Raw genomic sequence first — 27072 nt, 5'->3', positions numbered from 1 at the left:
CACTGCTACCTCCGCCTCCTAGGTTCAGGTTATTCTCCTGCCTTAGCCTCCCAAGTAACTGGGATTACAGTGCCCATCACCACTCCTGGCTAATTTTTTGTATTTTTAGTAGAGATGTGTTGGCCAGGCCGGTCTCGAACTCCTGACCTCAAGTGATCCACCTGCCTTGGCCTCCCTAAGTGCTAGGATTATAGGCATGAGCCACTATGCCCAGCTGGGAATTTTTTTAAAAGCAGTTTTCTTTACTGCAGGACTATCCAGAACCTTTAGTCTGCCAGCATGCTCTGTAAGTCCCCAGGAGAGTGCTATAGAATGCAGCCTTCCCAGACTCACAGACCATGGATGTCAAGGTCATTCTTCCCCAGGGTATCTCCCCATGCTATCACTTTGAGAACCTGGGAGGCCTAGTGGGTGGGACAGCCTGGAAGAACTAAGGACCCTGGGCAGAATAGGAGCAGGAAGGAGCAGAGCTAAGTGGACACTGGAGTCCTGTCACCAATTAACTGTGTGTGACCTTGAAAAAAATCTCTCCTCCTCTCAGACACTTAGCCTCCTGACTCACAAAACACATGACAAAACCATTTTTGAAGTCCCTTAGCTTGCTAGAAGCATTTTCTCTCCTGTCTTTTGAAGAAGAATCAGGCGGATGCATTTGAAGAAGACATTCACAAGGACTTCAAGGGGGTATAGCTGGTGCCAGGTTCCCCTTCCTGGAAATCCTTTGAAATTCCAGGCTGAGCTGGGTGAGCTGCTCAGTAGTGGGAAGCAGGCAGGAAGAACTCCAAATATCCCTCAAGCTCCAGGATGCTGAGTGCCAGATCACTTTCCAACCCGTTAGCATCTGAATTTGCCAATGACATTTCTTTCTTTGTTGTTCTAATAGCTCTCTCAGACCACTTCAGTAAGAGCCAGGCTTGTCAGATTAAATGTATTTCTTTCTTGTGCTTAAAAGAAATATAAAACCGGCCAGGCACGGGGGCTCACGCCTGTTATCCCAGCACTTTGGGAGGTTGAGGTGGGCAGATCACGAGGTCAAGAGATCGAGACCATCCTGGCCAACACAGTAAAACCCTTACGCTACTAAAAATACAAAAACATTAGCTGGGCCTGGTGGCAGGCACCTGTGGTCACAGCTACTCAGGAGGCTGAGGCGGAAGAATCGCTTGAACCCAGGAGGCGGAGGTTGCAGTGAGCCGAGATTGCACCACTGCGCTCCAGCCTGGTGGCAGAGCAAGACTCCATCTCAAAAAAAAAAAAAAAAAAAAAAAGAGAGAAATATAAAATCTGGCTGGGCATGGTGGCTAATGCCTGTAATCCCAGCACTTTGGGAGGCCAAGGCGGGGGCAGATAATGAGGTCAAGAGTTCAAGACCAGACTGGTCAACATGGTGAAGGACCATCTCTACTAAAAAACACAAAAATTAGCTGGGCATGGTGGCTTGTGCCTGTAATCCCAGGTACTTGGGAGGCCGAGGTAGGAGAATTGCTTAACCAGGACCCTTGAGGCACAGGTTGCAGTGAGCTGAGATTGCGCCCTGCACTCCAGCCTGGGCTACAGAGTGAGACTCCATCTCAAAAAAAAAAAAAAAAAAAAAAAATTAGCTGAGCATGGTGGTGCACACCTATAATCCCAGCTACTGGGGAGGCTGAGGCAGGAGAATTGCTTGAACCCAGGAAGCAGAGGTTGCAGTGAGCCAAGAACGTGCCACTGCACTTCAGCCTGAGCAAGAGAGTGAGATTCTATGTCAAATAAATAAAAATAAGTAAATAAGTAAAAGTTTAAAAAAAGAATATTTAGTGACACATGAAAAGCATATAAAATTCAAGTTTCAGTATCCAGAAATAAAGTTTTATTGGCACAGGGCCATACTCATCTGTGTTTTTTGTTTTTTGCTCTGCAACAGCGGAGTCGAATAGTCATGGCAGAAACTGTACTGCCGACAAAGCCTAAAATCAGTGTTCTATGGCTCTTTATATAAAAGATTTGTTAACCCTGGCCGATTTGATTCTTACAGAATTTTATTATTTTATTTTATTTTAATGATGGGGTTTCACCAAATTGGTCAGGCGGGTCTCTAATTCCTGACCTCAGGTGATCCACCCACCTCAGCCTCCCAAAGTGCTGGGATTACAGGCGAGAGCCACCATGCCCGGCAATTCTTACATTTTTATCCCCTTTCTACGAGTCCTATTTTTATCTACTGTCACATATTTTATCCCTTTCTACCAATGAGAAGGCTGAGAGAGAAGTCTCGGAGAGGTTATGCCATGCCCAGGGTCACACAGTAGAAAAAAGCTAGGATCAGAGCTTGGGGATCCTGGCTTCTGAGTTCAGGCCTTAACCCCAGGCTAGAGCTATCCCAAGTGATAGCCTCTCTGCCAGGGACTCGCCCTGGGAATTCCCCAGCCTTCAGCTCGCAGCCCTGTGCTGGTGGAGGCCCATCCAGGGCGAGGAACTGCAGTGTCTCCTCAGATAGCCTCGCAGGGCACCTTGCCAGGCCTTTTTTTCCTCTGGAGCCTGGCCTGGCTCACACAGGCCACTCTGTGAGGCAGTGGGCAGGAGGCCTCTCTGGCCAGCAGTGTTCGGTTACTGCAGTGACATTCAATTGTTCCTAAGAGAGGAGGCCTGTTTTTGGCAGCTCCTGGACCTGGATTCCAGGAAGCTCTGCCTGACTCCTTTTCTGTTTGTTTCCCATCAGCGTATCTGCCTGTATCACTTTCCACCACGTTACGTAAGTCAACCTGTTGCTCTCACTCTGTCATTCTTGCTGTTATTTCCTTACCACCTGAGCACATCACCAGCCAGGGAGGAAGACTCAGGGCTTATAATAGGGGATGGGACAGGATACAGGGCATGTCTGTAGTTTATTGCTGCCAAGATGAGCCCAAACTTCAGCTCTGCCCAGTTCCAAGGCTCCGGGGATGCACGTGTTACCCTAGAGAAGCCCAGGACCTCAAACGTGGAAAGAGATCCCTGGGGTGGCCGTGCAGCTTTGTGGGTGAAGAACCCATGCCTGTGTGGACACTAACATAGCCCGCCTGCAGGCTAGCTTGGTAAGAGCTAGGAAAACAGAAAATGGACATTCAGACTTGAGGGAGATGTCTAGGCTCACATCTCAGCTCGCCACTTGCTGGCTGTGTAATTTTGGGGCAAATTTCTAAAACAGGCTCAGATTCTGCATCTGAACTGTGGAACAGCAACATTTGCTGCAGTTCTATTTTTAGTAGAGACAAGTTGAAAACCATCTAAATGGCCCTTAAGGCCAGGTGTTCACAATGAGCTTGGGTACCATAGTGAGACCCCATCTCTACAAAAAATTTAAAGCTTAACCAGCACAGGGATATGCACCTGCAGTCTCTCTCTTTTTTTTTTTTTTTTGAGACGGAATCTCATTCTGTTGCCCAGGCTGGAGTGCAGTGGCTAATCTCGGCAAACTCCGCCTCCCAGATTCAAGCAATTCTCCTGCCTCTGTCTCCCAAGTTTTACAGTCACCCACCACCACACCCGGCTAATTTTTGTATTTTTAGTAGATATGGGGTTTTGCCATGTTGGCCAGGCTGGTCTTGAACTCCTGACCGCAAGTGATCTGCCTGTCTTGGCCTCCCAAAGTGCTGGGACTATAGGTGTGAGCTACCATGCCCGGTCATGAGGCCCTATCTCTAATAACAATAATAATAAAATTGGCCAAGTGTGGTGGCTAACATCTGTAATCCCACCACTTTGGGAGGCCAAGACAAGAAAATTACTTGAGGCCAAGAGTTCGAGACCAACCTGGGCAAAAATAGAAAGACCCTCCCCTCAATCTTTATTTAAAAAAACAAAAGAGAAAACTAAGTAAGTAAATAAGTAAATGTCTCCTGATAGAAAATGGCTAAACATCAAGATCAAGATAATAGTATTGGGGCCGGGCACGGTGGCTCAAGCCTGTAATCCCAGCACTTTGGGAGGCCGAGGTGGGTGGATCACGAGGTCAAGAGATTGAGACCATCCTGGTCAACATGGTGAAACCCCATCTCTACTAAAAATACAAAAAATTAGCTGGGCATGGTGGCGCGTGCCTGTAATCCCAGCTACTCAGGAGGCTGAGGCAGGAGAATTGCCTGAACCCAGGAGGCGGAGGTTGCGGTGAGTCGAGATTGTGCCATTGCACTCCAGCCTGGGTAACGAGAGTGAAACTCCGTCTCAAAAAAAAAAAAAAAAAAAAAAAAAAGATAATAGTATTAAAATAAATTTAAAAAGAAAAGAAAATGGCTGGCACATCCATACTATGGACTTCCATGCAGCAGGTAAAAAGAATGAGGAGGATCTGTGTGGCCTGATATGAAAAGCCTTCCAAAATGCAATGTTCAGTGCAAAAAAGCAAGTAGAAGCCAGGTGCAGTGGCTCTTGCCTGTAATCCCAGCACTTTGGGAGGCTGAGGTGGGTGGATCACCTGAAGTCAGGAATTTGAGACCAGCCTGACCAACATGGAGAAACCTTGTCTCTACCAAAAATACAAAATTAGCTGGGCATGGTGGCACATGCCTGTAATCCCCAGCTACTCAGGAGGCGGAGGTAGAAGAATCCGTTGAAATCAGGAGGCAGAGGTTGTGGTGAGCCGAGATCGTGTCATTGCACTCCAGCCAGGGCAACAAGAGTGAAACTCCAGCTCAAAAAAAAAAAAAAACCACAAACACACACATAAAAAAGAAGTGGCAGCAGAAGTCTATATGGAGCATGAAAATGTATGTAAAACACAAAAATGCAAAATAGTCTGCAATGGCATATACATGTAAATACCCAGAGAAAAATACCTAGAACAGCTGATATACTTGTCTCTAGCCACATGCGGCTGTTTACGTTTAAATGCAAATTAAGCACAGCTAAATAAAATGTAAAGTCTGGTTCCTCAGTGGCATCAGGCCCATTTCCAGTGTGGCTAGTGGCTAGTGTATTAGATGGTGCAGATATAGGATGTATGCGTCACTGCAGAACCTTCTATTGGATGGTACTGGTCTAGAATAGCAAAGCCAAATTGATAGCAGCAATTATGTTGGCATGGAGAGGAGCAAGGATTGAAGGGCGTTATCTACTTATTTATTTTTGTGATAGAGACGTGGTCTTGCTGTTACCCAGGCTGGTCTCAAACTTCAGCTCAAGCAATCCTCCCACTTCAGCCTCCCAAAGTACTGGGATTACAGGTGTGAGCCACCATGACTGGCTGTATTTATATATATATATATATTTTTTTGACAGTATTTGTTTTTAATTGTACTTTAGGTTCTGCGGTACATGTGCAGATCATGCAGGATTGTTGCACAGGTACATACATGGCAAGGCGGTTTGCTGCCTCCATCCCCGCATCACCTATACCTGGCATTTCTCCCCACATTATCCCTCCCCACCCTCTCCATCCCCCACTGTCCCTCCCCTAGCCCCCCACAACAGACCCCAAGGTGTTATTTATTCTTTTAAACACATATTTACTGAGCATTTACTCTGTGGCAGGCACTGTCGTCAGCACTGAGACCACACCTATGCATAAATCCATGTGTTCTGGGAGTTCCCATTCCAGGGGCTGATATGTCAAGTGGAAATAAGCACTTTGGCAAAAAAAACAGAGCAGGGGATATGGATAGAGAATGTTGGCAGATGGCACAGGGTGATGATTAATGGCATTTTTTTTTCACTTACTTGCATTTTTTTAAAAGACGAGACCTCCTTACTTTTTTTTTTTTTTTTTTTTTTGAGACAATTTGAAAATCATCTAAATGACCCTTGAGGCAGGTGTTCACAATGAGTTTGGGCAACATAGTGAGACCCCATCTCTCTTTTTTTTTTTCTTTTAAAGATGGGGTTTCATCATATTGGTCAGGCTGGTCTTGAACTCCTGACCTCAGGTGATCCGCCTGCCTCAGCCTCCCAAAGTCCTAGGATTACAGGCGTGAGCCACCGCGCCCGGCTGTGAGACCCCATCTCTAAAAAAAATTTAAAACTTAAAGCACAGGGATGTGCACCTGTGGTCTTAGTTACTCAGGAGGCAGAGGTGGGAAGATCCTCTGAGCTCTGTCTACCAGGCTGGAGTGCAGTGGTGCCATCTTGGCTCATGGCAACCTCTTCCTCCCAGGTTCAAGTGATTCTTCTGCCTCAACCTCCCAAGTAGCTGGGCCTATAGGTGCGAGCCACCACACCTGGCTAATTTTTTTTTTTTTTTTAATTTTTATTAGACATGAGGTTTTCCCATATTGGCCAGGCTGGTCTTGAACTCCTGACCTCATGATCCTCCCGCCTCAACCTCCCAAAATGCTGGGATGACAGGCGTGTGTCACCACACCCGGCCCTCCTTACCTTATTTACTTTTACTACTTACATGCTTTTAAAACTATATAAAAGGAGAGCTGGGTGTGGTGGCTCATGCCTGTAATTCCAGCATTTCGGGAGGCCAAGGTGGGTAGATCACAAGGTCAAGAAATCAAGACCATACTGGCCAACATGGTGAAACCCCATCTCTCTATTAAAAAAAAAAAAAAAAAAAAAAAAAAAAGTATATAAAAGGAAAACATATCCCAGGACTGGAGAGAGGAAACCTGAATTCCTACCCAGTTCTGCTCTTACCTTGTGTACCCTATGCCAAGTGGCTTAACCTTTCTGGACCCCCATTTCTTTATCTGCAATATGCATTAGATAATGTCTCCAAGGCCACTAGCCCTGCTCTCCTGCACCTGGATGCTTCTGTGAGTTTCTTTACCTGTTCCAGAAACCCATGGATCATTGGAATTCTTTGGAAGTGTTAAAACGGCAAGATTCTGCAGGAACCTGTTGCAAGAATCACAACAATCCAGAGAGAAGGAGCAGAAGAAACAAGAGACCTAGACAGCCAGCAGAGGCTTCGATCTCCAGCAACTGTTCTAAGGGCTGCTTCCATGCACCTGGCTTAAGGCAATACAGCATTCCTTAGAAAGTCATGTTATGGGCTGGGTGTGGTGGCTCACGCCAGTAATCCCAGAACTTTGGGAGGCTGAGGTGGGCAGGTCACCTGAGGTCAGGAGTTCAAGACCAGCCTAACCAACATGGAGAAACCCTGCCTCTACTAAAAATACAAAATTAGCCGGGCATGGTGGCACCTGCCTGTAATTCCAGCTGCTCAGGAGGCTATCAGTAGAATCATTTGAACCTGGAAGGCAGAGGTTGCAGTGAGCCGAGATCATGCTGTTGCACTCCAGCCTAGGAAACAACAGCGAAATTCCATCTCAAAAAAAAAAAAAAAGAGAGAGAGACAGAGAAGAAGAAGACAAAATCATGTTGTAGCACTACAAACAGACACTTTCTAATAATGGCTAATATTTGTTGAGCACTGATAATACTCTGGACACCCTTTACACAGAAAATTCATTTAATCCTTGCAACAACCCTATGGAGGAAGTTAAGTACAATTTATCCACCCGCATTTCACAGATGAAGAAACCGAAGTTCCAATAAGCTTAGTAACACTCAGTTACATAAGCAGAGTGGCTGGGCTGCATAGCGCTGGGTCTTAGCCACCGTGCTTCAGTGCCTGCAGTGCACAGGAGACTAAAACATAAGGCAGAAGAAACCAAGGTGTTTGCTTGTTTAAAGCAGTATATTCATGTGCCCTGGGTACATAGATGAAGTGAGGATTAATTTTTTTTTTTTTTTTTTTGAGACGGAGTTTCGCTCTTGTTACCCAGGCTGGAGTGCAATGGCACGATCTCGGCTCACCGCAACCTCCGCCTCCTGGGTTCAGGCAATTCTCCTGCCTCAGCCTCCTGAGTAGCTGGGATTACAGGCACGCGCCACCATGCCCAGCTAATTTTTTTGTATTTTTAGCAGAGATGGGGTTTCACCATGTTGACCAGGATGGTCTCGATCTCTTGACCTCGTGATCCACCCACCTCAGCCTCCCAAAGTGCTGGGATTACAGGCTTGAGCCACGGCGCCCGGCTGGGGATTAATTCTTATTGAGCGTGTTGGGGTCTTCCTGCTTCTTGCCAGCCAGATGCCGGAAGAATCCTGAATCAGACCATGTTTCTCTGCTGAAAATCTTTCTTGGCTCCCACCTCATTCAGCATGAAAGGCAAAGTCTCCCTGTGATCCATTGATGAGGCCTTCCATGATTGCTTGCTCTCATGCCCCCCGACCTCGCCCTTCCACTGTCTCTTCCCACTCCCGCCAAGTTGGCTTCCTCCCTGCTCCTCTGTGCGCTTGCCTGAGCTGCGGCCTCCTCCAGGGAAGCTCTGTGGTGGAGGTTAGGTCTGAGCTGAGCCCAGCCACGTGAGTAGGTGTATTTAGCCTAAGAAAGTAGGAAGGTGAGGGGAGAGAAAAGATGTGACACATAGCGTGCGAATGTGCGGCTCATTCAGGGACTCAGAGGAAACCAGTGTGGTGGTGTTCCTAAGAAAGAAACTGAGTGGAAGATGGCAGGGGAGGAGTGGGAGAGGTGGGCAAAAGCTGCTTTATGCAGGAACCGGGAGGCGTATCAGGCTGTTTAGATTTTCTCCTGAGGGCAATGGGGAGCTATGGAAGAGTTTATTTGCTCTTTACATTTTTTTTTTTTTGAGACGGAGTTTCGCTCTTGTTACCCAGGCTGGAGTGCAATGGCGCGATCTCGGCTCACCGCAACCTCCGCCTCCTGGGTTCAGGCAATTCTCCTGCCTCAGCCTCCTGAGTAGCTGGGATTACAGGCACGCGCCACCATGCCCATCTAATTTTTTGTATTTTTAGTAGAGACGGGGTTTCACCATGTTGACCAGGATGGTCTCGATCTCTTGACCTCGTGATCCACCCGCCTTGGCCTCCCAAAGTGCTGGGATTACAGGCTTGAGCCACCACGCCCGGCCTGCTCTTTACATTTTTTAATTTTAATTTTTAAAATTTTTTGTAGAGGCAAGGTCTTGCAACATTATCCATGCTGGTCTCAAACTCCTAGCCTCAAGTGATCCTCTGACCTCGGCCTCCCAAAGTGCTGGGATTACAGGTGTGAGCTACCACGTCTGGCTGGAAGGATTTTGAACAAAGAAAGAACACGTTTGGGGCTGGGCATAGTGGCTCACACCTGTAATCCCACTACCTTGGGAGGCCAAGCCAAGCAGATCACTTGAGCCCAGGAGTTTAGGACCAGCCTGGGCAAGATGGTGAAACCTTGTTACTACAAAAAGTACAAAAATTAGCCAGGCGTGGTGGAGTGCACCCATAGTCCCGGCTACTAAGGAGGCTGAGGCAGGAGGATCCCTTGAGTCCAGGAGGTGGAGGTTGCAGTGAGCTGAGATTATGCCACTGTACTCCAGCCTGGGTGATAGAGTGAAATTCTGTATCAAAAAGAAGGAAGGAAGGAAGGAAGGAGGGAAAGAAAGAGAGAAAAAGAAAGAAAGAGAAAGAAAGAAAGTAACAAAGAAAGAGAGAGAAAAAAAGGAAGAAAAGAAAGAAGGGAGGGAGAGAGGGAGGAGGGAAGGAAGGGAAAAAGAAAAAAAAAAAGCAAGCTGTAGAGAGAACCCCGATCTTCTCAAAGAAGACCTAAGTAAGGCCGGGCATGGTGGCTCAAGCTTGTAATCCCAGCACTTTGGGAGGCCGAGGCGGGTGGATCACGAGGTCGAGAGATCGAGACCATCCTGGTCAACATGGTGAAACCCCGTCTCTACTAAAAATACAAAAAATTAGCTGGGCATGGTGGCGTGTGCCTGTAATCCCAGCTACTCAGGAGGCTGAGGCAGGAGAATTGCCTGAACCCGGGAGGCGGAGGTTGCGGTGAGCCGAGATCGCGCCATTGCACTCCAGCCTCGGTAACAAGAGCGAAACTCCGTCTCAAAAAAAAAAAAAAAAAAAAAAAAAAGAAGACCTAAGTAATCATAAATAGAATGTTGGTGGAAATATGGATAATAAAGGTCACTTTGATGAGGTCTCAGAGAGGAATGAGGAACATGTTACTGGATACAGGAGGAAAGGCAATTCTTGTTATAAAGTGCAAAGAACTTGCCTGAATTGTGTTTATGACCCACTATTTTGCGGAAGATAAGAATTTGTGAGCAGCAAAAGTAGACAAGTAGCTTAAGCTATTTCTTTTTATTTTATTTTTCGAGTTGGAGTCTGGCTCTGTTGGAGAGTCTGGTGTCCAGTGGCGCAATCTTAGCTCACTGCATCCCCTGCCTCGTGGGTTCAAGTGATTTTCATGCCTCAGCCTCCCTTGTAGCTGGGATTACAGGTGTGTGCCATTGTGCCCAGCTAATTTTTGTATTTTTAGTAGAGATGAACTTTTGCCATGTTGGCCAGGATGGTCTCAAACTCCTAACCTCAAGTTATTGGCCCACCTCAGCCTCCCAAAATGCTGGGATTGTAGGTGTGAGCCACCGTACCTGGCCTAAAGCTATTTTTAAAGAAAGAATTGAAGGTGCAGCCTGGGTTCTCTTGACTACTTATTGTAAAATGAGGCAAGAGAGAAATGACGTAAAGATGGAATTGTTGGCTGGGCGCGGGGGCTCATGCCTGTGACACCAGCACTTTGGGAGGCCGAGGCGGGTGGATCACCTGAGGTCAAGAGCTAGAGCCTGGCCAACATTGTGAAACCTGTCTCTACTAAAAATACAAAAAACCAGCTTGACAAGGTGGCAGGAGCCTGTAATGCCGGCTACTTGGGAGACTGAGTCAGAAGAATTGCTTGAACCCAGGAGGCAGAGGTTGCAGTGAGCCAAGATTGTACCACTGCACTCCAGGCTGGGTGACAGAGTGAGATTCTGTCTTACAAAAAAAAAAAAAAAAAAAAAAAAAAGGAAGGAACTGTTCATCAAAAAGGTAGAACTTAAAAATTTAAAAATTCCAGAAACAAAGAAAATAAAAAGAAAGAAAGAAAAAATTTGAAAATTTCCAGCCTACCCATATTGGAAAAAAATAGAAAGCCTTTGTAAGAGGTAACAGCTGGGTGTGGTCCTCAGGCCTGTAATCTGAGGCAGGAGGATAGCTTGAGGTAGGGAGATTGAGATCAGCCTGGACGATGTAGAGACCCTGTTTCTACAACAAATTTTAAAAAAGAGCTGGATGGCATGCGCCTGTAGTCCCAGCTACCTGAGGGGCTGAGGTAGGAGGATCACTTGGGCGTGGGAAGTCAAGGCTGCAGAGAGCCACAATCACACCACTGCAGTTCAGTCTGGACAACAGAGCAAGACCCTGTCTCAACAACAACAACAAAAAAAAAAAAAAAAAAAAAAAGAGAGAGAGAGAGAGAGAGTGAGAGAACAAAGGTGTGCCCCAGGAAACATTTGATAAGATTAGTATGGATCGCCATCTCAATGGAAACCAGGCTCTATTGTCCAAGAGAATGCAAGGCCAGGCGAGGTGGCTCACGCCTGTAATCCCAGCCCTTTGGGAGGCCATGGTGGGTAGATCACTTGAGGTCAGAAGTTTGAAACCAGCTTGACCTTCAAGGTAAAACCCCATCTCTACTAAAAATACAAAAATTAGCCAGGCATGGTGGCGGGTGCCTGTAATCCCAGCTACCTGGGAGACTGAGACAAGAGACTCTCTTGAACCTGGGAGGCAGAGATTGCCGTGAGCTGAGATCGTGCCATTGCATTCCAGCCTGGAGGATAGAGCGGGACTCAAAACAAAACAAAAAAAAGGCTGGACACGGTGGCTCGTGTGTGTAATCTCAGCACTTTGGGAAGCTGAGGCGGGTGGATCTCCTGAGGCCAGGGGGTTCGTGATCAGTCTGACCAATATGGAGAAACCCTGTCTCTACTGAAAATACAAAATTAGCCATGCAGGGTGGCGCATGCCTGTAATTCCAGCTACTCCGGAGGCTGAGGCAGAATCGCTTGAACCCGGGAGGCAGAGGTTGCAGTGAGCCGAGATTGTGCCAGCCTGGGCAACAAGAGCAAAACAAAAACAAAAAAAGAAGGACCCCAAAGACATTTCAGAGATGACTGGGGCTGATCCTCCCATGATAGGCCCCTGATCCTCCCATGATAGGCCCTCAGGGCCCAGGGGACTGAGCAATGTCAAAGGAGGGGCCATAGGTGCCTGTGGGAGTTTGGCTGCCATTGCCTCTCAACTCTGCCCTCCACACTCCATTTCTACCTCCTCAGCCACCCCAGAGGCTGCTCCAGTGGGCCCTGGTTTGGGGTGTGCTGTGCCCAGCAAAGCTGTGGGGGTGTGGCTGTCTCCACCTAGGTTTCAAAGGATGCCCCCAGAAGGCCTCAGGGCCTCGGCAGAACAGCAAGGCAGCAGCAGGGCCTCTGTGGAGAGCCCCCACGAAGGCAATGCCCAGTGGAGCTATGGGTGTGGGGTGCCTGCAGGGGTGGAGCCACCCTGAGACTCTAGACCAGTTGCACCACCAGAGCGTGATGCCAGCCTGGAACAGCCACAGGCACATGACTCCATGAGAGCCATGGCATGGGCCGCACCCAGCAAAGCTGTGGGAACAGAACACTCAGAGCCTTGGGGGTCAAACCGTGGAGGCAGGACGTCCATCCCAGTGGATCTAGAAGGCAGGGCACAGCCCCCAGTGGGCCTGGAGGGCAGAGCCTTGAGTCAAAGATTGTTCCTGAGACTTAAGGTCTTGGACTTGCATCAGATCTCTTACCCCTTTCTTCCTTCCTATTTCTCTTTTCTGGAATGTCTGTCCTATGCCTGTCCCATCAATGTATTTTGGTCTGAGTGCACAGGTTCACAGCTAGAGAGCAGTTTGCTTCAGGATGAATAGTATCTTGAGTCTTACCAGTGTCTCATTTTTATTTTGTTTTATTTTATTTTATTTTTTGAGACAGAGTCTTGCTCTGTCAGCCAGGCTGCAGTGCAGTTGTGATCTCGGCTCACTGCAATCTCCACCTCCTCGGTTCAAGCGATCCTCTCACCTCAGCCTCCTGAGTAGCTGAAATTACAGGACTGTGCCACCATGTCCAGCTAATTTTTTTGTATTTTTAGTAGAGACAGGATTTGACCATGTTGGCGAGGCGGGTCTTGAACTCCTGACCTCAAATGATTCACCCACCTCGGCCTCCCAAAGTGCTGGAATTACAAGCGTGGGCTGATAGAATGATTTAAGACTTTAGGGGCTATTGGGATGGGATGAATATATTTTGCATGCAAGAAGGACGTGAATTTTGGGGAGCCAGAGGAGCAGTGCTCAAATCTGAATGTCTGTGTCCCCCCTACCAAATTAATATGTTGAAACTTAATCACCAGTGGGATGGTATTAGGAGGTGAGGCCTTGGAAAGGGTTTAGGTCATGAGTGTGGAACCACGTAAATGGCATTAATGCCACATATAAAAGAGGTCCCAGAGCCAGGTGCGGTGGCTCACACTTGTAATCCCAGCACTTCGTGAGGCCGAGGCGGGCAGATCATGTAGGTCAAGGGATTGAGACCATCCTGGTCAACATGGCGAAACCCCGTTTCTACTAAAATACAAAAAATTAGCCGGGCGGGGTGGTGCCTGCCTATAGTTCCAGCTACTTGGGAGGCTGAGGCAGGAGAATTGCTTGAACCTGGGAGGTGGAGGTTGCAGTGAGCTGAGATCGCGCCACTGCACTTCAGCCTGCTGCCTGGCGACAGAGCAAGACTCTGTCTCAAAAAAAAAAAAAATTAAATTAAAAAAAAGCATGGGGGAAAATAATCTATATTTTTATTTTATGCACAAAAAAAGTGGAAAAACGCAAGAAACTAACAATAGTAGTTAGGGGTGTGTGTGTGTGTGTGCTTATGTGTGTGTGCATGGCAAGGGACAGGTAGTGATGGGAACTGGTTCAATGGAGAACAAAAGTGGGAGGGAGATTTTTTACTGGATTAAAAAATATATGTTGCTGGGCGCGGTGGCTCAAGCCTGTAATCCCAGCACTTTGGGAGGCCGAGGCGGGTGGATCACGAGGTCAACAGATCGAGACCATCCTGGTCAACACGGTGAAACCCCATCTCTACTAAAAATCTAAAAAAAAAATTAGCTGGGCATGGTGGCGCGTGCCTGTAATCCCAGCTACTCAGGAGGCTGAGGCAGGAGAATTGCCTGAACCCAGGAGGCGGAGGTTGCGGTGAGCCGAGATCGTGCCATTGCACTCCAGCCTGGGTAACAAGAGCGAAACTCTGTCTCAAAAAAAAAAAAAAAAGATTAATGCCTGCTGAAGCGGGTTGCGGAGATGCATGCCTATAATCCCAGCTACTCAAAAGGCTGAGGGAAGGGAATTACTTGAGCCTAAGAGTAAAACCCTGTCTCAAAAAAAAAAAAAAAAAAAAAAAAGTTCATGCCCATTTGGCCCATTGTAGTATGTAGCATACTTCTTTCAGTACATCATTCTTCATTTTTTTCTTTTGAGACAAGAACTCACTCTATCGCCCAGGCTGGAGTGCAGTGATGCAGTCGAGGCTCACTACAGCCTCATCCTCCCACTTCAGCCTCCTGAGTAGCTGTGACCATAGGTTTACACCACTACACCTGGCTAATTTAAAAAAATATATTTTTTTGTAGAGATGATGTTTCACTATGTTGCCCTGGCTGGTTTCAAACTCCTGGGTTCAAGTAGTCCTCCTGTCTCAGCTTCCCAAAGTGCTGGAATTACAGGCATAAGCCACCAAGCCCCACCTCATCTTTTTTGTTGTTGTTGTTGTTAATTTTCCATTGTATGACTATACCATATTTTGTTTATCCATTCATTAGTTGCTGGGTATTTGGATTGGTTTCACCTTTCCCCCCCACCCCTTTTTTTGATGCGGAGTTTTGCTGTCGTCCAAGCTGGAGTGCAGTGACAGAATCTCAGTTCACTGCAATCTGCCTCCCAGATTCAAGTGATTCTTGTGCCTCAGCCTCCCAAGTAGCTGAGATTACAGGCACCCACCACCACACCTGGCTAATTTTTTGCATTTTTAGTAGAGACAGAGTTTCACCATGTTGGCCAGTTTGGTCTGAATCTCCTGACCTCAAGTGATTGCCCACTTCGGCCTCCCAAAGTGCTGGGATTATTGGCGTGAGCCGCTGCCCCCAGTAGCTTTTTTCGGCTTTTGGCTATGATGATGTGAAAGGAAAAATAAATCTTGGGGCCCCCGTATCACTAAGCTAAAAGTCAAGCTGGGAACTGCTTGGGGCCAACCTGTCTCCCATTCTATTCAAAGTCACCCCTCTGCTCACTGACATAAATGCATATCTCATTGCGTCCTTTGGAGAGGCCAATCAGAAACTCTAGAGAATACAACCATTGGGGCCAGGCTCAGTGGCCCTTGGGAGACTTAAGCATCGAAGTGTGAAAATAAGTATTTTCAGCTATAGGAGCTCTAATACCTGAAAAAGAAAGAAAGAAAGAAGGAAAGAAGGAAAGAAAGATGAAAAAAAACAAAAAAGAAAATAAGTATTTCAAAATCTGAACTGTTGAAACTTTAAAGTAGGCGTCCCCAAACTACGGCCCGAGGGCCACATGCGGCCCCCTGAGGCCGTTTATCCGGCTCCCCGCCGCACTTCAGGAAGGGGCACCTCTTTCACTGGTGTTCAGTGAGAGGAGCACGGTATGTGGCGGCCCTCCAACGGTCTGAGGGACAGTGAACTGGCCCCCTGTGTAAAAAGTTTGGGGACGCCTGCTTTAAAGTATTTAAAGCCTTAAGGGAATGTGATTATGGGATGCAAGTCCTCTGTAACCTATACAGCTATAACCTGGCAGGTGTTACCTCTCTATCTCTGATTATAATTAGCCCTCTTGTGTAACATTGTTTTAGAATATGTTGTAAATGGGTGGTGGTTCATACCTGTAATCTTGGCAGTTTGGGAGGCCAAGGTGGGTGGATCATGGGGTCAGAAATTCGAGACCAGCCTGGCCAACATGGTGAAATCCAATCTCTACTAAAAATACAAAAATCAGCTGGGTGTGGTGTCGGGCGACTGTAATCCCAGCTACTCAGGAGGCTCAGACAGGAGAATCATTTGAACCTGGGAGACAGAGGTTGCAGTGAGCCGAGATTGTGCCACTACATTCCAGCCTGGAAAATACTGTAAATGACTAAAGAGCACCCGGGAAGACCCCTTCCCTCTTCACTGTTCATCTTCATTACACAATAACTTCCCTCTTACCTTTCTCACACAAAGACTTCATGACTATTATCACACTGTCTTGAGATGGAATGTTAAATACACTCTTTAAAACTACAAAGGAAATAAAAACAAACCGTATGGAAAATAAAACAAACCATAACTAATTAAATTGTTGTAACTCATAAACCAGCCTTGTATAGAAAATGTTGTAAGGAAGCCAGGTGCAGTGGTTCACGCCTGTAATCCCAGCCACTTAGGAGGCTGATATGGGAGTATGGCTTGAGCCCAGGAGTTTGAAGCGGCTATGAGCCCTGATCGCACCACTACATTCCAGCCTGGGCAACAGAGGGAGACCCCATTTCTTTCTTTCTTTCTTTTTTTTTTTTTTTGAGACAGATTTTCGCTCTTGTTACCCAAGCTGGAGTACAATGGCGCGATCTCGGCTCACCACAACCTCCGCCTCCGGGGTTCAGGCAATTCTCCTGCCTCAGCCTCCTGAGTAGCTGGGATTACAGGCATGCGCCACCATGCCCAGCTAATTTTTTGTATTTTTAGTAGAGACGGGGTTTCACCATGTTGACCAGGATGGTCTTGATCTCTTGACCTCGTGATCCACCCGCCTCGGCCTCCCAAAGTGCTGGGATTACAGGCTTGAGCCACTGCGCCCGGCGAGATCCCATTACTTAAAAAAAAAAAAAAAAAAAAAATCATAATCTTGTTAAATTTCTTTGTTTTCTGCCTATATAAGCAAGACCTTAACTTTTAACTTTTGAGCATCTCCCCATTTCTTTGGAGTCTGTGTTTCCAAGTGACCATTCACAGCTTCTCTCTTGAATACACTCTTTAAAACTGGATTCTTGCCCGGGCGCAGTGGCTCACGCCTGTAATCCCACCACTTTGGGAGGCCAAGGTGGGTGGATCATGAGGTAAGGAGATCCAGACCATCCTGGCCATGGTGAAACCCCATCTGTACTAAAATTCAAAAAATTAGCCGGGCGTGATGGCACTCGGCTCTAGTCCCAGGTACTCAGGAGGCTGAAGCAGGGGAATCATTTGAATCCGGGAGATGGAGGTTGCAGTGAGCCAAGATCGTGCCACTGCACTCCACCCTCAAGGACAGAGCGAGACTCTGTCTCAAAAAAAAAAAAAACCCCACTAGATTATGATTCTTTTATTTCAGGTTGACAAAAGAAACAGGAGCTGATTTGCATGTGTGTGAATACGTGTGTGTGTTATCAGTATTTTATTTTATTTTTATTTTTTGAGACAGAGTCTTGCTCTGTCATCTAGGCTGAGTGCAGTGGCACCATCTCAGCTGCAACATCTGCCTCCTGGGTTCAAGCGATTCTCCTGCCTCAGCCTCCCGAGTAGCTGGGATAGGCACCTGCCACACACCCAGCTAATTTTTGTGTTTTTAGCAGGGACAGGGTTTTGCCATGTTGGCCAGGTAGGTCTTGCAAATACAGAAGAATACATAGATGGAGCGTTGTCTGGACATCTGGGCGAAATTTTAATAAGGTGTAATAATGTCCTTTATATCAGAGGTGCGGAAGAAGATGGAGAAATGATTGGGAGGCTGAGGTGGGCGAATCACTTAAGATCAGGATTCAAGACCAACCTGGGCAATGTGGTAAAATCCTATCTCTACAAAAAATACAAAAAGTAATGGGGCATGGTGGTGCATGCCTGCTATTCCAGGTACTTAAGAGGCTGAGGCCGGAGAATCGCTTAAACCTGGGAGGTGGAGGTTGCAGCAGAGATCGCACTACTGCATTCCAGCCTGGGTAGCAGAGCAAGACTCTGTCTTAAAAAAAAAAAGAAAAGAAAAAGAAGATGGAGAAATAGAGAATAGCATCTTTTGTTGGAGATTTTTAAAAATATATATTTCCAGACAATAAAGCTTTGTTTTTCAAAAACATAAAAATAAATGAAATAAAATATTGAAACGTTTAACTCTATTTTCCCTACTTGCATATTGGAGAGGGCCAGGTGTGGTGGCTCATACCTCTATTCCTAGCACTTAGGGAGGCCGAGGTGGGCAGATCACTTGAGGTCAGGAGTTCAAGATCAGCCTGGCCAACATGGTCAAACCTTGTCTCTCCTAAAAATCCAAAAATTAGCTGGGTGTGCTAGCACACACCTGTAATCCCAGCTACCTGAGAGGCTGAGGCAAGAGAATCGCTTGAACCTGAGAGGCAGAGGGTGCAATGAGCTGAGATCAAGCCACTGCATTCCAGCCCGGGGGACAGAGCGAGACTCCGTCTCAAAAAAAAAGAAGAAAAAAAAAAAAAGAATAAAATAAAATAGCCGGGCGCGGTGGCTCAAGCCTGTAATCCCAGCACTTTGGGAGGCCGAGACAGGTGGATCACAAGGTCAAGAGATCGAGACCATCCTGGTCAACATGGTGAAACCCCGTCTCTACTAAAAATACAAAAAAAAAAAAAAAAAAAAAAAAAATTAGCTGGGCATGGTGGCGCGTGCCTGTAATCCCAGCTACTCAGGAGGCTGAGGCAGGAGAATTGCCTGAACCCAGGAGGCGGAGGTTGCGGTGAGCCAAGATCGCGCCATTGCACTCCAGCCTGGGTAACGAGAGCGAAACTCAGTCTCAAAAAAATAATAATAATAAAATAAAATAAAAATAAAATAGTCTGGGCGTGGTGGCTCACACCTGTAATCCCAGCACTTTGGGAGGACAAGGCCAGGAGTTCGAGATCAGCCTGACCAACATACAGAAACCCTGTCTCCACTAAAAATACAAAATTAGCCAGGCACGGGTGGTGCATGCCTGTAATCCCAGCTACTTGGGAGGCTGAGGCAGGTGTATCTCTTGAATCTGGGAGGCAGAGGCTGCAGTGAGCTGAGATCCCACCACTGCACTCCAGCCTGGGCAAAAGAACAAGACTCTATCTCGAAAAGAAAAAAAATGTACTATCTGTAATCCCAGCCTTCTGGAAGGCTGAGGTGGGAGGATCACTTGAGCCCAGGAGTTTGAGACCACCCTGGGTAACATAGTGTTACCTTGTTTCTACAGAAAAAATTAAACTTTGCCAGACATAGTGGTGTGAGTCTGCTGTCTCAAATACTTGGGAGGCCAAGGTGGGAGGATCACTTGAGCCCAAGAGGTGAGGATGCAGTGAGTGGTAATCATGTGACTGTACTCCAGTCTGGGTGACAGAGTGAGACCCTGTCTCAAAAGAAAAAAAAATGGGGTGGGGTAGTCAAGAAAAAAAAAAAGAAAAAAAATTATTGTCTCTTTATTTTTTTTATTTTTATTTTTTTTCTTTTTTTTTGAGACGGAGTTTCGCTCTTGTTACCCAGGCTGGAGTGCAATGGCGTGATCTCGGCTCACCGCAACCTCCGCCTCCTGGGTTCAGGCAATTCTCCTGCCTCAGCCTCCTGAGTAGCTGGGATTACAGGCACGCGCCACCATGCCCAGCTAATTTTTTGCATTTTTAGTAGAGACAGGGTTTCACCAGGATGACCAGGATGGTCTTGATCTCTCGACCTCGTGATCCACCCGCCTCGGCCTCCCAAAGTGCTGAGATTACAGGCGTGAACCACCGCGCCCAGCCTATTGTCTCTTTATAAAAAAACCTTTGCTCACCTATGCTCTAGTGGGAAAATATACTCTGATTTTTTTTAATCTTCAGTTTTTTCTATTCACAGCAAACTCAGTTGAATTCATGAATAGTTTCATTCAAACATTCATTCTTTCATTCATTCAACCAATAATTAATTCATTCATTCAACCAACCATTCATTCATTCATTCAACCAATATTTACCAAACACTTATAAAGTGCCTAGGGTGTTGATTTAGGCCCTGGGGTGCAGAGATGAAAAAAGGACAGCTTTTTCAAGAATAGTCCTTGCCATCAAGGGCATTTCCTGTGGCTTTATGAAATCTAGCCATACTCTTACATAATTTACAAGAAACCAGTTGTGTCATCTTGGACAAATTTCTTTTTTTTTTTTTTCTTTTTTTGGACAAATTTCTTAATCCTTCTAAACTTTAGTTTCCTTATCTGCAAATGAGAGTGGTAGTAGTACTTATCTCAAGATGTTGTTGTAAAAATTAAGGGTTTTGTTTGTTCCTTTTTTTTTTTTTAGAAACTCGATGTTTATTTCCCATGAATCTCATATGCTGTTTAAGAGGCCACCCAAGAATAGCTTGAGACCATTCAGTGGTTGCTGCTACCCATTCAGTGGCCTGAGCAGTGGGAACTGCAGACCAGTCTTCCGTGGCAGGCTGGGCGCTCCAGTCTTCAGTAGGGAACTGCTGGATAGTCACAGAGGGCAGCTGCACGCCTTCAGACCAGTCGGCAACCTCAGGCTGAGTAGCAGTGAACTCAGGAGCTGGAGCAGTCTGTTCGCCCTGAAATTCCTCCTTGGTCACAGCCTTTTCAGCAGCAGCCTGCTCATCTTTTTCAGTCTCTTCAGGATCTCTGTAGAAGTAGAGATCAGGCATGACCTCCCACGGGTGTTCACGGGAAATGGTGCCATGCAGGCACAAAACTTCCCGAGCCAGCATCCACCACATCAAATCCACTGAGTAAGCTTCCTTGTTGTTGCCTGGGATGGCAGTGTCCACATAGCGCAGAGGAGAATCTGTGTGACACACAGCAGTGGTAGGTAGGTTAACATGAGATGCTTCCGTGAGAGGCTGGTGGTCAGCCCTTGGGTCAGTAACCACGAGCAGCCGTGGCTCCCAGAAGGCTGCCTGGATCTGGTTGGTGAAGGTTCCAGGACTAAAGTGGCCAGCAATTGGAGTGGCAGCAGCAAACTTCAGCACGGCCCTCTGGCCAGTATTCCTGGAGGATATAACACTGACATCAGCAGGGTTTTCAATAGCAACAATGGCACAAGCTGCCAGGAGAAGCTTCTCCCAGGTCCTCTTCAGATTTATGATGTAGATGCCATCACTTTTCCTTTTATAGATATACTGTTCCATCTGGAAGTCAAGGTTAGTGCCACCTAAATGGGTTCCTTCAGCCGGGAACTTAAGGACATCCTCCTCCTTCATTTGCAGGACATCAGGGGCTCCAGACATTGTGAAAGTTTCCCTTTAAGTTACCATGGGAATCCAGAACAACGCTGTATGGAGCCCTCGGCAGGTAGTGCGGAAAGCTGTTCCTTTTTTTTTTTTTAAGATGAAGTTTCACTCTTGTTGCCAAGAGTGCAATGGCATGAACTTGGCTCACTGCAACCCCCACCCCCCAGCTTCAAGCAATTCTCGTGCTTCAGCTTCCTGAGTAGCTGGGATTACAGGCATGTGCCACCACAGCCGGGCAATTTTGTATTTTTTAGTAGAGACGGGGTTTCTCCATGTTGGTCAGGCTGGTCTTGAACTTTCGACCTCAGGTGATCTGCCAGCCTCGACCTCCCAAAGTGCTGGGATTACAGGCATAAGCCACTGTGCCCGGCCTGTTCTTTTGTTTGTGTTGTGTTGTTTTGTTTTAAGACAGGATCTTGTTGTGTCACCCAGGCCGGAGTGCAGTGGAGCGATCTGGGCTCACTGCAACCTCCGCCTCCCAGGTTCAAGCCATTCTCCTGCCTCAGCCTCCCAAGTGGCTGGGACTACAGGCACGTAGCACCATGGCCCAGCTAATTTTTTGTACTTTTAGTAGAGAGGAGTTTCCCTATGTTGGCCATGCTGGTCTTGAACTCCTGGATCAAATGAACCACCCAACTGGGCCTCCTAAATTGCCAGGATTATAGGCAGGAGCCACCACACCCAGCTGATTAAGTAGATATTTTTTTTTTTTTGAGATAGAGTCTCACCTTGTTGGTCAGGCTGGAGTGCAATGGCACAATCTCAGCTCACTGCAATCTCTGCCTCCCAAATTTAAGTGATTCTCCCACCTCAGCCTCCTGAGTAGCTAGGATTACAGGTGTCTGCCACCATACCCAGCTAATTTTTTTTTTTTTTTTTTTGTATTTTTTTTTTAGTAGAGACAGGGTTTCACCATGTTATCCAGGCTTGTCTCAAACTCCCGACCTTGTGATCCACCCACTTCGGCCTCCCAAAGTGCTGACACAGGAATGAACCACTGTGCCCAGTCATTTGTTTGTTTGAGACGAAGTCTCACTCTTTCGCCCAGGCTGGAGTGCAGTGACAGGATCTTGGCTCACTGCAACCTCCACCTCCTGGATTCAAACAATTCTCCTGCCTCAGCCTTCAGACTAGCTGGGACTACAGGTGTGCGCCACCACACCTGACTAATTTTTGTATTTTTAGTAGAGGTGGGGTTTCAATGTGTTGGCCAAGCTGGTCTAAAACTCTAGATCTCCGGTGATCTGCCCACCTCTACCTTCCAAACTGCTGGGATTACAGGTGTGAACCACCATAACTGGTTCTAATTTTTTTTTTTTTTGAGATGGAGTTTCGCTCTTGTTACCGAGGCTAGAGTAGAATGGTGCAATCTTGGCTCACTGCTTCCGAGTTCAAGCAACTGTCCTTCCCCAGCCTCCCGAGTAGCTGGAATTACAGGTGCATGCCACCATGCCTGGCTAATCTTTATTTTTAGTAGAGACGGGGTTTCACCATGTTGTTCAGGCTTGTCTTGAACTCCTGACCTCAAGTGATCCACCTTGCCTTCCCAAAGAGTTGGGATTACAGGCACAAGCCACCACGCCCAGACCATAAATTTTTATTATTTTAAAATTTATGTATTTATTTATTTAAAAATGGAGTTTTGCTCTTGTTGCTCAGGCTGGAGTGCAATGGAACTATCTTTACTCACCGCAACCTCTGCCTCCAGGGTTCAAGCCATTCTCCTGCCTCAGTCTCCTGAGTAGCTGGGTAGCTGGGATTATAGGCATGTACCACCACACCCCACTAATTTTGTACTTTTAGTAGAGATGGGGTTTCTCCATGTTGGTCAGGCTGGTCTCAAACTCCCAACCTCAGGTGATCTATCCACCTCAGCCTCCCAAAGTGCTGGGATGACAGTTGGAAGCAACCGCACCCGGCCCAAAAAATAATTTTGAGGCCAGGCACAGTTGTTCACACCTATAATCCCAGTGTTTTGGGAGGCCCAGGAGGGAGGATTGCTTGAGGCTAGGAGTTTGAGAACAGCCTGGGCAACATAATAAGACTCCGTGTATATAATTTTTTAAAAAAGAAAAGTTTTAATACCAGGATATAGGTGCTTACAAAATCACCAGGAGGTTTGGAAGAATAGAAATCAAGGGCCATTTTGGGCTTTTGATTTCAACCTTCTTCCAGCAAGGCCATGCTGCCAAAGTTACCAAAATGCTGCTGTTCTGTCCCTGCCATCACCATGACCTCCATCCTACTGCCTCACACCCTCCTAAGTGGGGACTACACAGTGGACTCCACTGTAAACACTCCTCCCACCTGCCACAACTGTACCCTTGGCTGACACAGCCCCAAGAAGATGACCTCTGCCTCTCTCCCACCCTCCAGATCTCATGCAAATTAATGTAACTGACAGAACTTAATTTCCCACTGACCTAGCTGCAAGAGAGCCTCCTAAATGTTGTTTTAAGCTTCTGAACCTCTTCCAACAGGAGAGTGAATGGACGTTAAGAACATGTATCCAGTCCGGGTATGGTGGCTCAGGCCTGTAATCCCACCCAGCACTTTGGGAGTCTGCAGTGGGTGGATCTCCTGAGGCAGAAGTTCAAGACCAGCCTGGCTAACATGGCAAAACTCTGTATCTAGTAAAAATACAAAAATTAGCTGGGTGTCCTGGAGGGCACCTGTAATCCCAGCTACTTGGGAGGCTGAGGCAGGACAATCACTGGAACCCAGGAGGCAGAGCTTGCAGTGCGCCAAGATCACGCCACTGCACTCCAGCCTGGGCAACAGAGTGAGACTCCGTCTCAAGGAAAAAAAAAAAAAAAAAAAAAAGGACATCCATCCAGAGTCAAGTCTAAAAATAATTCTGGGAGGTTTCAGGATGGGAAAAATATTTAAGCTGGGTCTTAGAGGATGTGGAGAAAGAGAACACAGTATTTTCTGGTAGCAGAAATAGAGCACCTAAAGGCATGAAGGCAGTAAAAAATAAAAGCTTAGTGCGGTCCACAAATACCTGTTGTTTTTTGCCTGCCCAGCAACAATTCCACTTGAATAACTGCACTTTGATTTCCCCTCGGGGAGCCACCCCTCCCCACGTAAGTCATGTGGTTCACAGGAAGCTGATCTTGCTTCCTGGCTCCAGGGTGGAGGCGGATTGGGGCGTGGGGTTGGAGGTGTGGGCATGTGACCACTTCTGTCCAATCAGCACACTCCATCCCTTTAGTCACTGGGATCGGCTTAGGGAGGAACATGTGAATGAAGCCAGACAAGTGAGGCTTTATTATGAAATTTCATTTTTGGCTAAGTAACTTAGCTGTGGAATGGAAGCCTGGAGCAGCTGGGAATGAGCTGGTCAAGAGGAACACGTGAATCTGATGAAACCAGCTCAGAGGGAAGCAGAACTAAGATATTGAGAGAAACGAAGGGACACCGCATGAGCCGCTGTCCCAGGGAGCTTATGGCAGCTTTATTCCTAGTATCCTCTAACTAGAAACTGTCCAAATGCCAGATGACAGCAGTTGACTGGAACGTAAACTATGGCGTATTCACACAACAGGATACTATTCAGCAATTAAAATGAATGGTTTTACAATCTCACTCATCGGTATGCATGAATCTCAAAAACATGGTGAGCAAAAGCCAGATATAACGGCACAGATGCTCCTCGACAGATAGAGGGGCTACAGCCTGCTGAACGCACTGTGGGCTGAAAATACCATAAACTGAAAATGCGTTGAATCCACCCAACCTACCAAACGTCTTGGTTTAGCCTAGTCCACCTTAAATGTGCTCAGAACACTTATACTAGCCTAAAGTTGGGTAAAATTATCTAACACAATGCCTATTTTATACTCAAGTGTTGAATATCTCATGTCATTTATTGAATACTGTACCAAAACTGAAAAACAGAATGGTTGTATAGGTAATCGAAGTCGTTTCTTTCTTTGGAGATGGAGTCTTGTTCTGTCCCGCAGGCTGGAGTGCAGTGGTGTGATCTCTCCTCACTGCTACCTCTGCCTGCTGGGTTCAAGCTATTCTCCTGCTTCAGCCTCCTGAGTAGCTGGGATTACAGGTGCACACCACCACGCCTGGCTAATTTTTTGTATTTTTAGTGGAGATGGGGCTTCACCATATCGACCAGATTGGTCTTCAACTCCTGACCTCAATGATCACCTGCCTCGGCCTCCCAAAGTGCTGGGATTACAGGTGTGAACCACCGCACCTGGCCTTCTTGAGGTTCAGTTTCTATGGAACATATATCACTTTCTCACCATCATGAAATTAAAAAATCGGTACATCGAACTATCAAACTGGAGACCGTCTACATCATATACATGCACATATCATCCATATACATACACTATCATATACATATACGATGTACATGTATACATCATATACAGTAATGTCCTCATTTCTTGCTATGAGTGTTGGTTAAATGAGTATATTCAGTTTGTAAAAATTTAGCATACTTTTGTTATAATGTATATTTTTCTGTATGTGTGCTATGATTCAATTCAAATTAAAACAAAACACACTTCTAAAAACCTCAGCAGATACAAAACTGTGGAAGGAAAGAAGGCAGGTCAGGACTAGGTGGATACAGGACTGAAAATATATCATTAGGACTCAATTTGTCTTTGCCGTTTGTATCAGAATCTGTTCATATGCTCACTTCATTCTCAGGTTCCACATGTTGATAAAACAGTTGCCATTGCTGTGGCCTCAAAACCTGTCATATTTATGTCTAGCATGAAGGAGAAAGTTGGCTTCTCCAAAGGCACAAAGAAAGCTGGAAATGTAGTCTCATTGACTCTGACTGTTCTACTCAGCCCTGAACCAATCACTGTTGCAGAAGGAGTATAATATTCTGACTGGCCAGGTTGGTTAACATGATGTCTTGAGATGAAAATGGAGTTAAGAACCTCAGAGAACCACATAGACCGAAAACAAGGAGAGAAGGAAATCTGACTGTTTCAGAAGTCAGGTGAATGGATGTTGCGTGACTAAAAAAAGTTCAATAAATACCTGGTACCTGGATGGTAGTGGCATCATCATCATCGTCATCATCATCATTTTCTCTTAGCATCTAGAACAATGTCTGGCACCTAGTTTGGCACTTGATAAACATTAAATGTTTTTCTTTTTTTGTTTTTTTTCAGACAGCGTCTCACTCTATTGTCCAGCCTAGAGTGCAGTGGGGCAATCTCAGCTCACTGCAACCTCCACCTCCTGGGTTCAAGCAATTCTCATGCCTCAGCCTCCCGAGTACCTAGCATTACAGGCACCCGCCACGACATCCGGCTAATTATTTTTTGTATTTTTAGTAGAGATGAGGTTTCACCACATAGGCCAAGCTGGCCTCAAACTCCTAACCTCAAAGGATTCACTGTCCTTGGCCTCCCAAAGTGCTGGGATTGTAGGGCTGAGCCACCGTGCCCGGCGAGTACTTGATAAATACTGATATGAATGAGAGAATGAGTTCTATCAGGCAATACTAGGAGCAATCTTCTTGTCCAGGATAGGAAAGACTGGGCAGAATTTAGAAAAGGGTTGTAAGTCAGTTTTTATTTTTTATTTGTATTATTATTATATTTTTTGAGATGGAGTTTCACTTGTCACCTGGGCTGGAGTGCAATGGGTTCAATCTCAGCTCACTGCAACCTCTGCCTCCCAGGTTCAAGCAATTCTCCTGCCTCAGCCTCCCAAGTAGCTGGGACTACAGGCACATGCCACCAAGCCCGACTAATTTTTGTATTTTTAGTAGAGACAGGGTTTCACCATGTTGGCCAGGCTGGTCTCAAACTCCTAACCTCAGGTGATCCACTCTCCTTAGCCTCCCAAAGTGCTAGGATTACAGGCGTGAGCCACCAAACCTGGCCTATTTTATTTTATTTTCAATTTTTTAATTATTTTAGAGACAGGGTGTCATTATGTTGTCCAGGCTGGAGTGCAGTGGCTATTCACAGGCATGATCCCGTTACTAATCAACACTGGGGTTTTTGACCTGCTCCACGCCCAACCTGGGCTGGTTCA

General features: G+C 46.5%; 1 protein-coding gene across 1 annotated transcript; it reads right to left on the bottom strand.

Moving 5' to 3' along the window:
• Window positions 1-19808: 19808 nt before the first annotated feature.
• On the bottom strand, window positions 19809-21049 carry LOC101041874 (small ribosomal subunit protein uS2B-like). The gene is made up of 2 exons (XM_074405404.1): window positions 20171-21049; window positions 19809-19815 (listed from the first exon to the last, which is right to left on the bottom strand). Exons 1-2 carry the CDS (start codon window positions 21040-21042, stop codon window positions 19809-19811), a joined length of 879 nt encoding a protein of 292 aa, XP_074261505.1. The 5' UTR covers window positions 21043-21049.
• Window positions 21050-27072: the final 6023 nt, after the last annotated feature.

Source organism: Saimiri boliviensis, chromosome 9 (genome assembly GCF_048565385.1).
Source record: "Saimiri boliviensis isolate mSaiBol1 chromosome 9, mSaiBol1.pri, whole genome shotgun sequence".
In the NCBI taxonomy this organism is placed as follows: Eukaryota; Metazoa; Chordata; class Mammalia; order Primates; family Cebidae; genus Saimiri; species Saimiri boliviensis.
This window is presented reverse-complemented; position numbering and strand designations above follow the sequence as displayed.

What these genes read in the sequence shown, in the direction of transcription:
- LOC101041874 (XM_074405404.1), bottom strand. Translation starts at nt 21,042, where the DNA reads ATGTCTGGAGCCCCTGATGTCCTGCAAATGAAGGAGGAGGATGTCCTT.